At 28.2% G+C, this 18,328-nt stretch overlaps 2 protein-coding genes across 10 annotated transcripts in view; one reads left to right on the top strand and one right to left on the bottom strand.

The window, feature by feature from the left end:
• Window positions 1-18,328, bottom strand: part of LOC136091318 (fibrillin-2-like) — a 154,898-nt gene that overhangs the window by 18,643 nt on the left and 117,927 nt on the right. The window contains exon 33 of one of the 6 annotated variants that reach the window (XM_065818737.1): window positions 14,057-14,151. The exons of the other annotated variants lie outside the window; for them this stretch is intronic. Within the exon in view, the coding sequence (XP_065674809.1) occupies window positions 14,141-14,151 (11 nt within the window). The 3' untranslated portion in view covers window positions 14,057-14,140. Of the gene's footprint in view, window positions 1-14,056; window positions 14,152-18,328 lie in introns of those variants that run through there. 6 annotated transcript variants of the gene reach the window in all.
• LOC136091472 (uncharacterized) lies at window positions 16,730-18,258 on the top strand. Of its 4 annotated transcripts, none has more exons than XR_010644012.1 (5): window positions 16,730-16,903; window positions 17,317-17,386; window positions 17,539-17,585; window positions 17,810-17,924; window positions 18,070-18,258. XR_010644012.1 is itself a non-coding variant. In XM_065819087.1 (5 exons), exons 1-5 carry the CDS (start codon window positions 17,075-17,077, stop codon window positions 18,114-18,116), a joined length of 303 nt encoding a protein of 100 aa, XP_065675159.1. In that variant the 5' UTR covers window positions 17,071-17,074; the 3' UTR covers window positions 18,117-18,258. The 4 variants fall into 4 exon arrangements, 1 of the variants encoding a protein (XP_065675159.1); XR_010644010.1 differs by having other exon boundaries at window positions 16,735-16,903; window positions 17,296-17,386; XM_065819087.1 differs by lacking the exon at window positions 16,730-16,903 and adding an exon at window positions 17,071-17,098.

Raw genomic sequence — 18,328 nt, 5'->3', positions numbered from 1 at the left:
TTAACCTATGGAAGTTTTTTAAATACCGCACACTAGCCATGCATTTGTTGCAAGAATGCTCCGAAATCTATGGAGAACTAGAATCCATAGTTCCAGTGTGTCCAAGTGTAACTCATTGGATTGCACACGATCGAGCTTGTTTAGTTGTGTTCAAAGGTTATAAACCAATTTTACAAGCTTTGTCAACATGTTACACCGAACGAAAAGAAGCAGAAGCACTCGGGCTATTTATACAAGCAAGTTCACAATCTAACATTGCAAAAATATTAATGCTCTTAGATGCGTTTGAAGCCATTCGCCTACTTGTGCTAGCACTACAAAGTTCGCAAGTAGGAATTAGTCTCAGCGACATTTCAACTTATGTTAATCAAGCAAATCATAGTTTAAATGATTTAGTTTCGGGTACTCGACGAAACTATTTCACGGAAAATAATTGATGAAATAATTTTTTCGTTACCAGCCACAAGCCAATTAAAAAAAAATAAAAACTTTTACCTAAGTGAGTTTGAGTTAAACATTTTTAGATCTTTTGTAAATAGTTTTAAAAGTGAACTAAAAAGCACTTTGGCGCAAATGGAATTTTGGCAATTGCTTTCGATTTTTGACCTAAGACGATTGCCTAAAACACTCAGCCAACTTTCTAGTTATGGTGAAGAAAGCTTAGAGCAACTTATAGCTCACTATGGCAAACCAAAAAGCAGTAACCAATTTGGAGCATTACACGTTCAAGTTCCAGATATCTCAGAAACTGAGACAAAAACCGAATTTGAAAGTTTCAAAATTATGTTATTTAATAAACGCCGAGAATGGGAAAACAGTTTCGATATATGTATATCAAAAGAAAAAGATCAAGAGATAGTAAAAAATTTAATTAAGTCAAGAAACAATTTTACGCCTCAAGAGATATGGAAGGTGATTAATAATGACCCTGTTTTGATAAGTGTTTATGCTAATTGTATGTTTTTGACTAAGTTACTCCTTATATTTCCTTTGAGTGTAGCTTGCGTTGAAAGATTTTTTTCAAAATTAAAAATAGTTAAGAACCGTCTTCGAAATCAGCTAAGCCAAAGCACATTAGAAAGCTTGATGATGATTGCAATAGAAGGTCCGAAGGAGTGTTTTGACGATGATTTGTTAGAGTACTTTGTCGACGAGTTAAAACGTAAAAATCCAAATATGAGAATTATGTTGTAAATTGATAGTTTACAACATAAATCTCATATTTTGATTTTTTTATTTGAGACTACAGACTATTGGTGAATATTTATTGTTTGTAATTTTTTTCATGAAATATTCACGGTGATTTATTTGTATTCCAACTGTGTTTTTAAAATATTTGTTTGTTGCAATTTAAACTAATCTAAAAGTTCTGTTGTACAAATTTAAATTTTATACTTATAATAAAAAAAAGTAAAGGAATAAGAAAGAACTCTGAATTTACAGCCATACAAGGTTATTGTAATTAATCTAAGAAACTTTTGAAATGATGGAGCTTTTGCTTTTTTTTTTTACTTACTAGCCAAGCCGACATCAGCCTAAATTCCCAATCTGATGGAAACGCGGTATAAATTTTATTCCTGATAAACACTCTGTATATATATATATATATATATATATATATATATATATATATATATATATATATATATATATATATATATATATATATAAATATATATATATATATATGTATATATATATATATACATATATATACAGTATCAGACAAAAAGAGTGCAACCTAATAATGCTAATTTAGTTTCTTTATATAAAAGTGCTGCATTTTTTCAATTTAGAGAAATAACTATGTAACTGTTTAGAGACAAAGTTTTATTCATCACAAAGTTCATTATTTGTACACAAAAATTATTAATTTAGTCAAAAGTATTAAAAAAAGTTGATTTCCTTCTGGACAAAACAAGGGCAACTCGACAAAATGTTAACCAAACTGTATTTCGCTATCAATATTTCGTGCCGAATCCTTTGCTATAGATCATAGCCTTGCATTTTCGAGGCATAGATTCGATCAGGTGATCAATGAAACTTTGTGGAATCGCTGCCCAGGCCATTTGGATTTGTTCAAACAGTTAATCCTTATTACGAACACCTTCACGATTAAATCTGCGGTTGACGATCTCCCACAGGTTCTCAATAGGGTTGAGATCCGGAGATTGAGGCGGCCAATCCATCACCAATAGGTGGTTTTCTTAAAACAAATGCTTGACTACTTATGCAGTGTGTTTCGGATTGTTGTCTTGCTGAAAAACCCATTTTATTGGCATATTCCATTCATCATGAGGTAACATAACATCTTTCAGGATAATTTTTTATATGAAACGGTCCATTATTCCATCGTTTCAATGTATTGGACCTTGACCATTAGCAGAAAAACACCGCCAGACCATTACATTGCCTCCATCATGCTACACGGTCTTATGAAAGTAACGTAAATATAGGTGTTTTCCAGCCAGTCAACATACACGGCAAATGCCATCGCTCCCAAAGATGTTGAACTTAGATTTATCACTGAACAGGACAGTTCGCCATTTCTGCACATTCCAGTCAATAGGAGATGTAGCAAACAGGAGTCTTTTCTTCTGGTTTTTTAGTGAAATCAGCGGTTTCTTTGCAGGGTGTCGAGAAAACAATCTGGCTTCAACAGCACGTCGTCTGATTGTTCGGTCCAATACAGGCAGCTCTAATTGCTTTTGTATCTCGACTGATGATATCCAGGGATCATAGAATCCTCTCTAAAAGTGGTGGAACGCGGTCTTCCACCTTTGTTATCTGCTGCTAACTTCCCCGTAGAACGATATTTGGAACATAGTCTTGATACATTCCATTTTTTCACGCGATATATATCACAAATACTTTTTTGTGAAATTCCACTTACGTAATCGCCAATAATTTTCTTTCTTAGTTGCAATCCCAGACTGTCGGGAGCCATTTTTGCACTTGAAGTCATAAAAATAATAAAAATAAATAATCATGCTTCTCAAGGCTTACCGTGTTACATTTACCTTATGATGATACAATAATACTCTGTGGAACACAACGTCTTGGTTCGATGTGGACTGTATTGATGTAATGAAACACTTGTTGTATTTCACTTTTTGTATTGATGTTCTTCGATAAAATACTTTGATAAAACACACTTTGATAAACTGTCTTGATATTACTGACTGATTGACTTCCATATACTGACTGAATTACATGTCGATTTACATGTCTCTTATATAGTAAAATGAACCTGTGTGAGCCTGTTCTGAAAGATTCTAAATGCTTCTTTTCGATGCTTCTGGAAGCTTCTGGAAGCGTCTGGATGCTTCTGAATGTTTCTGGATACTTCTGGATGCTACTGGATGCTTCCAGATGCTTCTTCTGGAAACTTCTGGAAGCTTCTGCATGCTTCCGGAAACTACTGGAAACTTCTGGATACTTCCTTTAATTCTTAAAAAACTTCCGTGACGTTGACACGGACCAAACTTAAGAAATCAAAACAAACCAATAAAGTTGGACTTGTTTTGTCCGATGCAAAATGGCACTTGTCAACGAAATTCTGCCTGTGTGCTGTCACCTGTCAGCTGATTGCTCATGTCAAGGCGTGCTATGACTCCAGACTCCTGAACTGTTTGCTGTGGTAGTATAGTTCGTTTCGTTTTTAAGACATGTAAAATTAGCAACACTTTTTAGCATTGTTCGATGTTGGTTGCAAATGTTTTGTCCAATACTGTATATATATATATATAATTATAAATATATATATATATATATATATATATATATATATATATATATATATATATATATATATATATATATATATTTATATATATATATATATGTATGTATTATATATATGTATATATATATATATATATATATATGTATAAATATATATATATATATATATATATATATATATATATATATATATATATATATATATATATATATATATATATATATATATATGTATATATATATATATATATATATTTATATAATATATTTTTATAGATTTATTAGGGCAGGTCAATAAAGAACTTTTTTTTAATTTCAGTTTTCACAAAGTGTACAGAGTTCAGATTGTTGCGATGATCATTTTTACCTATTTTCTCGTTTGTGCAACACACACATGTCTTGCGCTACACGCGCACATCATGTGCATTCGTTTAAAAATTTTATATAACAAACTTATTTGACATTTTTTGTTATCATTTTCACTGATGTTACAGTATTTTTTTTTGCTGTTTCTATGTAAAGATTCATATCAAGTTCTTGCAAGTACTTTTTAATGGCAACACAGAATGCCACTGCCAATCTTACTTTTGGATAATCAACAAGATTTAATGAATCGATGACTACTACTAAAGCCGGTGTGTTTAATCACTATATGCTTTTTGCGACAAGATGAGAATCTTAATGGAGCACCAAGAAAGGCACTGGCAGTGTTGTGTCAAAGAATTTCAGAAGAATATGTCGAATATGGGACAAATTTTTTTTTTCAACCATAAGTCACAATGGAATCTGTCTTGAGGTTTAGCGCCTCCTAGAAATGGCTCAACTTCTGTACAAAACTCATGTTAACAGAAGAGAAAGTGACAAATCATAAAAAGATAAAAAAACCTTGAAATGAAATGTCTGACATTTGCTCATGCACATGCTACAATAGAGGTATTAACAGCAAAGATTGTAAATGCGACATAAAAAAACCTGTTTTAGAATGAGAAGATTTTATTGGGCAGAAGAAGAGAACAAACTAATTAGGATTTATTGATAAAATTGTTTCAACAAAAAAGAAAAGAACTTATGAAAGGAAGCAAAAGTTACAAGAGTTTGCTGAACAAGAAATGATTTGGTTTTCTGTAATTTCTTCCTGTTCAGGAAAATTTGGGATTGATTCCTCAGGGATTTGTAGCAGAATTAAGTGAAGATTAATATTATCTGTCATGCCTTTTTTTCTGGACATGTTTCTCCATTGCTTCAGCATCATTTTCCTGGACCATTACACAATGCAAGATAGTTTACATGAGCCAACAGAGTATTGCGTTTATATGTTTCGACTGTCGATCTTGATGCCACATTAGTTGATATTGTACACATAAGTTTAAATGTGTATGCTCCTGCTTGATTTTACATCAAATGATACCATCTGCAAGTCATGGCTCAAAGAATATAAATTCTAGCTCAAAGAATACAAATTAATACAAATTCTTTTTTTGCATATCCAAAAAAAATTTTAAACATGTTAGCTGATGAACGACAAGAAGCTTGCAAAACTGCAATCGATAGAATATTGGAAGCTCGGCTTAACAAAGAAAGTAAAGAAAGGAATTTTGAACTACCAAAAACACTCAATACTTTTTCAAATGATAATACTAACATGATAGACTAGAAAAAAAGTCACATCTCCGCCTTTACTTAGTAATAAAACAGAATCAAAAATAATAAAATATGAAAAAAAACCTTTGCAACTTTTAGACATACCATGTCAAAGTCAAAGTGTTGAAAGACATGTTGCTATTGTTAAAAAAGTATCAGCTGACCGGATTGGACATTACTATATAAATGTTAATTACAAGTGATAAATCTAACTAAATTGCTTTGACAAAATTTTATTGGAGATAAACTCAGCAAAATTTTCAGTAGCATTCTTTTTTAAAATACCTTGTCACACAATTACCTTTTACTTCCATAATATTTTTTAGCTTTTACTTCCATAATAATTGTTTAATAGTGATAAAAATTTGTATTTTTCAAGGTGAAAATTCAAAAATGATGGTTAAAACATTAAAAACTTTAAAATGGTACAACCCTTTTTTCAATAAGTAAAAAACAAACTTAACAATATAAATTTTTTTAAAACAAATTAAAGTTTTATTAAAACAAACTCAAAAAATACATGATTTTTCAATTTTTAAATTAAGTTTAACTTTAATAGATACAATTTGTCAATTCACAGATTTTGACTTAGAAATTAAAAATTTGTTAAAGATACTTTTTTTTTTTATAACTAAAAAATGAAATAGCATTATGAATAATAAATAAAGTTGTTAAATTGGTTTAAAAAACAAAGAAATTTGTCAGAAGCAAACTTATGTAAAATCTAAAGATATCAAGAAGGTTTCGAGTCTTAATGATGCACAATGGATCAAAGTGTGGTAAAACCAAACAAAAAAGTTTTGAAATTGAAAAAATGGCAAGAATCCTTCGACATATTATTAAGCCAGAAATTATATTTTATTAGAAAATATTTTTGCAATAAAATATCATATTTGTTATTTAAATATTGCCTTGAAAACTTTTCATCAAAAAAAAACAAAAAGTGTGAAAATTTTCTTTTTTTATATTTTTTTATAACTTTTATTTCTTAAAGAACTTTAAGTTTATTTTATTACTGTATAAATAACTTATATATTATTGTGTGAATATTTAAATTAAATAAAAAGACCATTTTGTTTGCACTTTATATAAATGTTTTTAACAAAGAAAACATCTTTTATTTTGAGTAAAAAAAGACAAAAAAAACTTTTAAATATATCATTTAAAACCAATGGATCAACCTGTATCAACTGCCTAAAGTTATATATCATTAAACACCACTATGATGTTGATCTCGTGGTTCAAAAACTACCTGCCTATAGCTGCCTAAACAAATACAATTTTAAATTTAAATAACTACGTCCACAATTCTCATTATTGCATTTTTTATCGATAATAATAAATTTAAGAAAAATCAAAACAAAATAACTGTAGTTTGACTTCATAATAACTTTTTTACAGACTTGAAGTTTTGATAAGATTTAAAATAGACTTTAAGTTTTAATAAGTTTTAAAAAAGATAATTTTCATTTTTTTTATTTCTAGTTACTGATTAGTATTCTCTCAATAAACTTTTAGATCACTTTGAAATCATTATTTGTCATTTTTTATGCTATCATTTTAAAATAATAAAAACTAAATAAAATACAAAACTATGAATTTGTACCTTGTACAAGTTTGAGTCACTACCAATATTATTTATTTATTACTTATTTTAAAATTTCCGCAAACAATAAAACATATTCGATAAAAAAAAAAAAAAAACGGGACAACAACCAATAAGAAATAAAGGAAAAGCAGTAAATTATGTGGTTAAAGTGGTTAATTTACTTTATAACAAAATAACAAAAAATTATTAAATTGAAATAATAGCCATTTGAAAATGGATCAAAGATCCATTTTCAAATGACCGGAAAATAATTTGCTGCAAAATAATGATATACATGCGAAAATTTTAACTTTAGTTTCCGAAAGCAATTTTGAAGAATCTTCAATTATTTCGAAAATCATTTATAAAGCCAAAAAAAAGTGGAAAAAATTAAATAGAACGAGTGCAGTATTTGGAAAAAAAAAAAAAAATTGGTTAGAGGAAATTATATTTGACTGGAAAAAACAAAGCTTGAAAAAAAACCTGTGGTATGTTTACTTTAACTATGAATAAAATTTATTATAATTTATGCAACTTATTTCTATTCTTATTAAATAATAAGTTGTTAACTTATTGTTATAATTTAAGGTGGACGCCTTTCAGTTTTGTTTGAAGATGCGTATGTGTAAACAAAAGATCATATAGTTTCTAAGCCTTCGGATAAATACAATTTGAAAAAACTTGTATATGCAGCGAGTAAGTTTGAAAAAAGATAAAAGATTTACAGATGCAAAAGTTGTTAAAAAAATTTGCAACAAAGAATTATCGACATGATAATTCTTTGTTGGAACAGTCCTTAGTGTTAGTCTTTTACATAGGAACAGTCCTTAGTGTTAGTCTTAGATGCTAATTTATTCCAAGAAACTTATTAGCATTTAAGAAATAATGCTCTTTAATTCAACTCTCTATACCCATCATATCATATAGTAAAAGAGGCTAAAAATAAATGCTACCCTGAAAATATTCAGGTCGGTGACTATTCTGCAGAGGTACCATTACAAGATCTTCTTTTTCGTACTACACCAACATTATGTTCAGCTTATTCATGATATTCATATAAGCTCCAAACGTCCGCAAAACTCTGTATCCACCATGATGGGTGGCAAAAAAATGTAAACAAATATTAGATACTAAAAGTCTATCTGTTGAAATTGATTTAAATTCTTCTTTGCTTACAATTAAGCAAAAAAGAGATACAAAGAAAAATTATCAGTTCTAGAGATTATTTTTTATCCATATTCTTTATCAGAAAAAGACTGTGAACTAATAACATAGACAAATGGGCTAATCTAGCTTTTGCTGATATATACAGCTATCTAATCAACTTTCCAAGTCAGTTTACAAGTTCTAGTTTAAAATCTTTTAAAGTTTAAAGGTCTTGAATCTTACAACTCTGTAACCAGTAGTCTTGTTCACAACGTTCTTGTAAAGTTCATTCATGGTCTATATATATTGTTACCAGTCGTGTAAGCCATCGTCAGAGCATTTGTTCTTCAACTCCAACAAGGGTATGGGTTAGGGTTCAAGAAGATGGTGAAGTTATAAATGCAAAAAATCAATCTTAATCAAGTTATGGTTTAGAGCACGTGCAGGGTTTATAACAGCAAGTAAATTTAAAGCTTATTGTCATTTAAATAAAGCCATGCCTTCTAAAAATTTATTAATGCAAATTTATTATCCGTCAGAAAATAAAGTTATTACCAAAGCAACAAAGAATGGCTGTGATAATGAAATTGTAGCTAAAAACTATTTAAAATTACATCTATTACAACTCACAAAAATATTGAAATTTTTGATTGTGGATTGCTTAGAACACACAGATGGCCATACCTCGGAGCAACTCCTGATGGTATTATGAAATGTACATGCTGTTCTCATGAATACATAGTTGAGATAAAATGTCCATTTAAATGCACAAAAAAAAATGTCTTTGAACTGGCAAATAATGATAAAGAGTTTTCCATGAAAATTAAAGATGGAAAACATTATTTAAAAAGAACTCATTATTATTATCAAGTTCAGCTACAAATGTTAATTTTAAATATTCCGATTTGCTATTTTATTGCGTATGATGGTGAAGCTAGTCTAATTGAAAAAATTTATGTTGATAAAGAATTCCACTCTGAAAACTTAAACAAAGCAAGAGATTTTTTTATTTTAGAGATATTGCCTGAACTCCTTGCTAAATGGTATTCTAGAAATAATACAATTGTAAATATTGGGGCAGTAAAACAAAGTAGCAATTTTGAAACAATATGTACTTGCGATTTAACTGGCGCTATAAAAACCTACCATCTTAATTGTCTTGGACTCACAAGCAAACCAATTGGAAAATGGTTTTGCCCATATTGTTGCCAAAAGAAAACCAGAATTAAAAAAAAAAGTTTTAAATGAATAAATTAATATAATACTACATTTATAAATTTATAAAGAAAACATATTATATTAAAATAAAAGTCAATCAATAATACTACAGAACAAAGGTTACATAAAGCAGAGCAAACACTTAGAATATCATTTTGTTTACATATTCCATCATCTGTTCGACTGATTAGTTTATTAGGAAGTATTCCTTTCAAAAGTATGTATTTACTTCTTAAGAGTCTAATTAAACATTTGGCATGTATTTGTACACAGGCAATCTCTCGTGTCCAATCAACTTCTATTTGAGATAACAGAGACTTTCCTCGTGTAAAAGCAGGAAGTTTTAGTTCTGCACAGTATAAAACAACGGAATTTGCAATGGTAAAACCTCTGTCTGCTAACACCTGATCACCAATAAGTAAATTACTTAATACTCCAGAATTTTCTGTAATATAAATGTTAGATACTCTTCCGTCCCAAGCTACAACAAATGATATTGAGTTTTGTGGAGTAATGTCAATTAAAACTTTAACAGTACTATGGTATTTATATTCTGAAAAAGTTTGAGCACTAGCTGTCTGATCTTTTGGTTTTTCAATAAAAATCTCAAAGCAATCAATAATTACAACACATTTAGGAAGAAATTCTCGAAAACAAGTTGGCATTGTTCTCCTAGTTAAATCTCTCTCTGGCCATTACAAGAAACCATTTTTCAAAGATTCGTGATATGGTTGGTTGACTTATACCAAATCTGTACGCTGTATCTTGTTCCAGCAAATTTAGATGCAGTTTCATTAAAACAATACAAAATTCTTGCGACTTTGTCATAGTTGAAGCATTATTAGCTGGCGCATAGTTTTCAATTAAGTTAAAAACATGTTTAAAAACATGTATATCAGGAAGACTTGTATAAAATTGAACTTTATTTTTGCCTTTTATTAGTTTAAAAGTAGTCTCATCAATTTGATTTTAAAATTTTTTGTTTTTCTTGACGAGTGCAGTATTTATATTCTTTAGTTTTTGTATGATATATTTAGATTTCATATTTTCCTATTGAAGAAGTTCAATTTCTGCTTGACTGTCTTCTTTTATTTTTTTAATTGAATTTTTAAACTTCTTGTTTACTTCTTTCAACTCCCTTATATTTTTGACAGTTTCAGATTCTTTAACAATTTCTTATTGCAAACAACTGTTAATACTATTTTCTTCAATAAGCACTTTTTCAACAACTTTTTATTTTATATATATATATATATATATATATATATATATATATATATATATATATATATAAACATATATATATGTATATGTATATATATATATAAATATATATATTGTTGTATATAAATATATATATACATATATATGCATGTATGTATATGTAAATTTATAAGTGCTTGTGTGTTTATATTTTTCACATTTAATAAATCCACGCAAAGGAGATTTGACTCACCAATAATAAAATGCTCACTGCAAATGTAAGTCAACTCCAAATATGGCAAAATCTTTCAATTTAAGAAAGCAATCCATAATCTCCTTCGCTCTTCTTCTTTCGGAAACCTATGAAAAGGAATTGCGCTATCTTTAATTTTTCTGTTTTCACAGTATGGTGCGCAACAGCTTTTTACCATTTGTCATTTGTTTACACCTTTTTGCCACCCATCATGGCGGATATAAAATTTTGTGGATGTTCGGCACTCATGCGATCATGAATATTATTGTGTTGAATTTGCCTGTGCTTAAAGGGTGTATTAGGCTAATTCTAATATACAAAGCTGACTTTGATGGTGCAACAGGGCAATTTGTTTATAAACAACAGTCAGATCATATAAGTGAACTTAATACTGATGAATCGCTTTTCATAACTTGCTTTGTTCCTGTAGAACTATATTGTTTCAAAGATGAGAAAAAACAGGTTGTTTAGAGAAATCCAAAACCATCAGCAACAAGTTACTGTATGCCTCTTAGATTTAAATATAGAAAAGAATCAAAAGAAGTAGTTCTTGCAGAATATGAGTCAATTATAGCTTCTATTAAAAATATAACATCATCAAATGTATCTGTTTTATTGGAGGACGGTACAATGAAGGAAGTTGTAGTACAACCTATTGTAAATATAATAGTGATAGATGGAAAAATTTCAACTATTATTTCCACAGCTACTAACTCTTAACAATGCTATTCAGTGTGTGATGTATATCCAACCAAAATGAACAATCTATCTTAAAAAGTTTAAAAAAAAAACTTTAGAAGGCAATATTAGACATGGTGTTTCAACTTTGCATGTTTGGATAAGGTTTTTAGAATGTATAATCCATATCTCTTACAAAATGAAAAAAGTAGTGTTAAACTGCCCTCTAAAAAATGAAGCGTTGATTTGATGTTGATCAACGTTGATTTTGCGTTGACATTAGCGATCAACGGCGATCAACTATAAATGGATGTTGTAGCAACAGCAATGTTATCAACAGCAAATCAACGTTTATTTACAAACACTGAGCGTTCGTTGATTTACTGTTGACAAAAAACAAATTTATTGAGCTGTTTACTAGCAGCAATTTGCTGAGCAAACAGCATGTTCTGCTGGGATTTTTTTGTTATTTTTGGTGGTAATAAAACGTTTGTTCAAATTTTAATTATATTACGGTACCGTAATATAATTAAAACCTTTATAGATGGATAGAATAAATGTATAGATAAAACCTATGAAATCAATATAAACTTTATTGAAAAACATATATTTTGTTAAGTAATTATATTTTCAGTTCTTGAATAAAGATTATCCTAATGAAATTAGGGTAGTTCTTTAACTATTTGAGGATAATAGAACATCTTAATATAAAAATTTTAACAATTTAAAATGAAAAAGTCACAACTTAGCAGCAATTTGGCTTATTAATGCTTATTATAATAACATTGCTATTATCATGGCAAATTAGTAATGTTTATGACTGCAAGTATTTGCCTGATAAATTCTGACTGCAAACTTAAATCATAAAGTACAAAATGCAATTTAAATTGGTTTTTTCTGTATAAGAATAATAATTCCTTAATTTTTTTTTTCTTTTGTGATGTAATAAAATAAAAAAAATAATGCCTAAATGTGACAGAAGCCTATACATAAGAGAATTTATGAAAGAAAAACGAGATACTGAAAAAAGAATAAAATATCTTCTTGAAGAGTGCAATATTGTTGGTAGAGGGAATTGCTTTCATCTAGTTTCAGACATTCAAAAGATTTTTGTTTCTGAAGATGTGCACAGCGATATATTTATGTTTTCAATCACTTTGCCTAAAAATAAATTTTGTTTAAGTAAAGTTGAATCTTATTATAATGATGTTGACGACATTGCAGTTGAAAATAGTTTATACAGTAGTATTGATACTCTAACTTCAACAAAAGATTTTTTATATGAGTGGTCATTAAAATACTGTATAAAATATGATGCTTTAAATGCACTTTTATTTCACTTTTTCACAAATTTACTCCATCTATAACAAAATGTAGGCAGACATAACAAAAATCTCTTCAAAAAGTTAATGTTTTATATGTCAGTGGAGGCGATTATGTATATCTTAGAGTTGAAAGTGCAATTGATTATTATATATCAACAGTTGGAAATAAGGAAAAGCTTGATCTAATTTTAAGTATTGATTGTGCACCTATGTACAATAGTAAAAAGATTTCCATTTGGCCTATACTATTTACAATTAATAGAAAAGGACCATGTGCTGTTGAGTACTTTGAAGATTTTATTCTTGAAATAAAAAAATTTCAAACTAATGGGTATAAACAGCTGCATGTGACTATTAAACTTCGCACTGACATGGCTTTTAAAAATAATTTGTATAAAGAAGAAGGTCACCAACTTGACAAGAGTCTTTCTCCGCTTGTTCAGTTAAATTTCCCAATGGTAACTGGATTCCCATTGGACTATATGCACCTTATATGTCTTGGGGTAATTAAAAAACTTCTAATAAACTGGTGTAAAGGTCCCCGATGTATTAGAATAAGTCAATCTGTTAAAGACAGTATTTCAAATGAACTCATAAATTTAAGAAGTTATACACCATCCAATTTTCAATGTAGACCACACTCTTTAAATGAACTTGAGAAGTGAAAAGCAACAGAGTTTTGATTCTTTCTGCTTTATGCTGGACCTGTTGTTTCAAAAAGGAAAAATAAATAAAACTAACTATGACTTATTTATTTCTCTTTCAATTGCTATGCACATACTGCTTTCTGATAAAATGGTGAAAAATGAATTGTTGCATTTGCTAAACAGTTGCTTATATGGTTTAATTAGAGAAGTACAAATTTTGTATGGGGAGATCTTGGTAACTGATGATAACTGTAGTATTGAAAAAATCTTTTTCAATATGAAAAAAGAGAGAAAAAGTTGTTCTTATAAAAGTATACCCCCTCAAAAAAAAAAAAAATTGGGATTCTGGTTGGTGATTGGGATTGGGATTCTGATTGGGATTCTGGTTGGTGATTGGGATTGGGATTCTGATTGGGATTCTGGTTGGGATTCTGGTTGGGATTCTGGTTGGGATTCTGAGAAAGAAAACAATATATTATAACAGTTGTATTTATATATTATTAATAATAATTCTTTTATCTTCTGATTCGTCGGAATCGTCTATTTTACGTTTTCTGTTGATTTGGTTATGATTCAGGTGAAAATCAACCCAATTTAATTCTTTTAAAAGTTCTTTCTTTTGAATATTTAGTATTGTCAATTCAACTAAAATTTTTGTTTGGGTATTTTTTAACTCTTGAATGTTCATGATTGACATTTATATAAAATCTATGAGATAAGAAAGATATAACATTATTGTTTATTATTACATGTTATAAAATTATTAAACATAAACATTAAACATAAAACAAACTAAATTAAAAAAACAAATTCAAAAAACCAACTAAAATAAAAAAAATATTTTTATATTCAAAATATTGCTTCGCGTAATTTTACAATAAGTTTTACAACATTATTAGTTGCTATACAGCAATTACATGTTCTGTCGCAAAGGTGATGATAAAGATGATGATAAAGATGATGATAAAGACGAAGAAGTAGAAGATGAAGAAGAAATATATACAATTAAATTTAACTACATTTATCAACAATTAAATAAAGAAAAAGAAGAGATAAGAAAAATCGATAAATAAATAAAGAAAATAATATATAAATTATATATAAAATATTAAATATAAAGAAAATAATATATATATTATTTTACTTATTGTATTATTTTTTATACATAACAATTATTTTTATTTACTTATATATTGTATTTTATATATCCCAATCAGAATCCCAATCCGAATCCCAACCAGAATCCCAATCAGAATCCCAACCAGAATCCCAACCAGAATCCCAATCAGAATCCCAATCCCAATCACCAACCAGAATCCCAATCAGAATCCCAATCCCAATCACCAACCAGAATCCCAATCAGAATCCCAATCCCAATCACCAACCAGAATCCCAATATTTTTTTTTCTTTGAGGGGGTATACTTTTATAAGAACAACTTTTTCTCTCTTTTTTCATATTGAAAAAGATTTTTTCAATACTACAGTTATCATCAGGTAACATACAATGTTCATAGCATGATTCATTTAGCTGATGATTGTGTTAACTTTGGGGAGAGTCTTGATCATCTATCAGCTTTTCCTTTTGAAAACTTTTTGGGTTGAATTAAAAAAGTGGTGCGAAAATCACATCAGATTGTTGCCCAAAAAATGAATCAACTAGATGAGAGAAAAAAGTTGGATATTTTTCTTAATAGAAAGGAATGGTAAAGAAATTTCTGTCCAAGTGGTAAATAAAAAGATCAAATCAAATCTACGAGACAGAGTTTATTTCATTCAAGACAAAGGGTTTATTTTAGTAGAAGAGGTTTTGGTAGATCTTGCAAAATGCAACACTCTAAATCGTCATTCAGTTCGAAAGTTTTTTCCTGATTGTTTTGAAACATCTTATTTAGACATTTGTTATGTAAATTCATTAGCCAACCTAAAAACAATTTTTCTGAAAAAAAAAAGAACTTTTGAAAAAAGGCTTGATGATACCTCTTCAAAAAGGTGGTTATGCTTTTTTTTTCTACTTAGACATTGTGATATTGCTTATGATCACTGATTTCTTGAATTAAAACACAAATTTTGATTATACTTGCAGACCATCAATTTTTAAAGAATGTCTGTGCATGTGTCATTATGTAAAATTTGTTATAAATTTGTCAAATATATAGTTCATTGAATAACTTTAAAGTGAGTTTAATGCATTTTAAATAATAAATATTTTGTGTGAAACAAATACCTGGTATGTTTGTAGAAATAATAAAATATTTACGCTGGTGTTTTACATTATTAAATATAAAAAGCGTTTTACAAAGTTTTACATTGTTTTTAATTTCTATTTTTACATTGTTTTTAATTTCTAATGTATTTTTAATTTTATTTTGTAACTTATATAAGATTGTTTAGAATTAAATTGCACCAGAATATTGAAATGTCATTTGCCATTGTTGAATTTTTAAATGGAAAAATTAAAGTAGTGGTAGTGATTCCTAAAAGTTGGATGAAAAATGATGGGAAAAGCTTCTGGCATTTATTTAAAAGTTCCGCTGCGATTCGTAAAGCTGTCACAACCTTGCAGGCACCAACCTCTGATTGGAAGATATACCCAGCTAGGATTTTATACACTACAGGTTTGCATATTACTATAAAAAAATGTAAAAAAATTGAATTAGATACTGAACTGTATGTTTTGACCAGGGCACTGGAGAGGATAAACATGTGCTGGTGCAAATTTATTTGGGCTCCCCCTTTACAATATGACTATTCTCTCATTTAATATCACTTATTTTAAATCCAATATTCCAACGGGCATTTGTTTAAATTATATTTTCTGAATGTCATTAGAATGTTTAAAGAAGATTCTTAACAATTTTTTTAATCATTGACAAAAACATTTTTATTTTGGAGTCTTTATAAAAAAAAGTTTTTTTAACAATGTTTTTAGTTTTTTTTTTTAAACTTTTAGTGTTTTTTAAAAAACTAAAAAATTCATTAATTTTCATGGGTTTTTCATTAAAATTCATTAATTTTTATGCGGTGCACCAAGTGCACCCCATTCTCATAGCGCCTGCTTTTGCCGCAAACATTTCAATTACATTTTTATTAGATATTGATAAATGATTTTACGTACATTGATTTGTGTTTAGATTTTTATGAAAAAGCTCAGTCACGCTTAAGAAAACAGCAGATACTTTAAATATTGAAACTGACACCGAAAGAGAAAAAGGGACAAAGCAAAAGTAAATTTTACTAAAATTAGTTTTAAATAAATAAATAATTTTCCAATAAAGAATTACACAAATCATGAACTTTTTTTGTTTAAAAAGTAAAGTTTTTATTAAAGGAGAAAGATAGCAATGACATTCTCTGAAAGTGATGAAGATATTGTGGTTGGTGATGAAGAACTATACAGAAGATATTATTTTGATAGCTCAAATAGCCAAAGAACATCTAACGTGATTCTAAATATAGCAGGTTAACTATTTTTGTAAAAGTAACATAATGGTTTGTTAAAATAAACATGTTTATTTTTTTACTGAATTATAAATGTTTTTAAATCGATATCAACTCCCCATTTACACAGTAAAATAGCAAGCTTTTCAGTTGCTGAAAATAACATTGACTTCTCGAAAGAATCAAGGGAAAATGATGTTGTCTTCAAATATATTGGTAAAAAAAAAAATACTAATGTTGCTTTTGTTCTAATTAAAATCTGTGTGCGTGTGCAGTAAAAAAATTAATAGAAATCAGAACTATATGTTATAGAATATAATTTTGTTGACAAATATTTTATAAATATATGTTTGTTGACAAGTTTAAATAAAAATCACTATATAATGTTTAAAAATTTTGTTTAATTTTTGTAGGTATAATTTATCTATACCTAGGTAGAAAATGGCTCTAAAAATTGTGTTTTGGATAAAGAGGATAGCAGAGAAAGACATTTGTCTTGCCAGGGTAAATAAAATTTTTAAGACTGTACATTTCAATGTGTTAATCAAAGTTTTATTTATTTTTTCCATTTAGGTAATTTTTCATGGTTAATTTTTTACAAAATATGTTACATAAATAATAATAATATTATTTATTTTACTACATTTTTTTTTAAGATTTTCAAAAAGTTGCGTTGAGTTGGATGGCAAAAATAGATAAAAAGGTACTACTGTTGCTTTTTATTTTAATATCAAGGATTGCATAAGACCCCCACAAATTTTCAAAATTTTGAATCAAATCAGAAAAGTGATTCAAGAGTCAATTTTAAAAATCCATGTATTGAAATTAAGATTAATATTTAATGAAAATTAATATAAATTTCATTCATATAGAATGAACATAATATGTATTCTGACCCTTAATTAATTTTTATTTTTGTAATAATAGATGAGTTCTCTTAGTCGTTGTGGAGGTAGCGAGGATGCTGGAGCCTGTTTTAATGTCTCTGGTGGTTCATTGAAGATAAATTTTAAAACATACACCCTGTATCATATGATAGTGGGTTAGAATGGTTTTATGCATTTTTTTAGATTTTTTTTTTTTACAGGAAGTATATTTTGTTTGCCCTAGTCAGTCATTTATGTAACTATTTGCTATAGTTTCTGCAGTTTGATTTTTTTTTAATTTGATTTGAATTTTTGATTTAGATGCGATTACACGACAGCTTCATGATGAAAAAATTTGCGAATGTTGATCAGGCATTTCGAAATTTTTAAGACAATTAGGAACACGACTCAATCAAAAAGTTTTAAAAATGAACAATGCTGCAAACGCTAAATAAATTGTTTGAAAATGTAAATTTTGTGTTAAATTCAATAAAAAACTTTCTTACTTAACGCAGTGCATACTTTATTTGATTATTATTTTGAGTTAGCTTTGAATTGCTCTATCAATAAATTTTTTGCT

This window comes from Hydra vulgaris, chromosome 15, assembly GCF_038396675.1.
Source record: "Hydra vulgaris chromosome 15, alternate assembly HydraT2T_AEP".
Lineage (NCBI taxonomy): Eukaryota > Metazoa > Cnidaria > Hydrozoa > Anthoathecata > Hydridae > Hydra > Hydra vulgaris.
Note: the sequence above shows the minus strand (reverse complement) of the source record. Positions and strands in the feature narration are given on the sequence as shown.

Bases quoted from the DNA above. Each gene is read 5' to 3' on its own strand.
- LOC136091472 (XM_065819087.1), top strand. From the start codon at position 17,075: ATGATGTTGTCTTCAAATATATTG. The intron at 17,586-17,809 runs GTACTACTGTTG...TTGTAATAATAG, and splicing joins TGGCAAAAATAGATAAAAAG to ATGAGTTCTCTTAGTCGTTG. The intron at 17,925-18,069 runs GTTAGAATGGTT...TTTTTGATTTAG, and splicing joins CCTGTATCATATGATAGTGG to ATGCGATTACACGACAGCTT.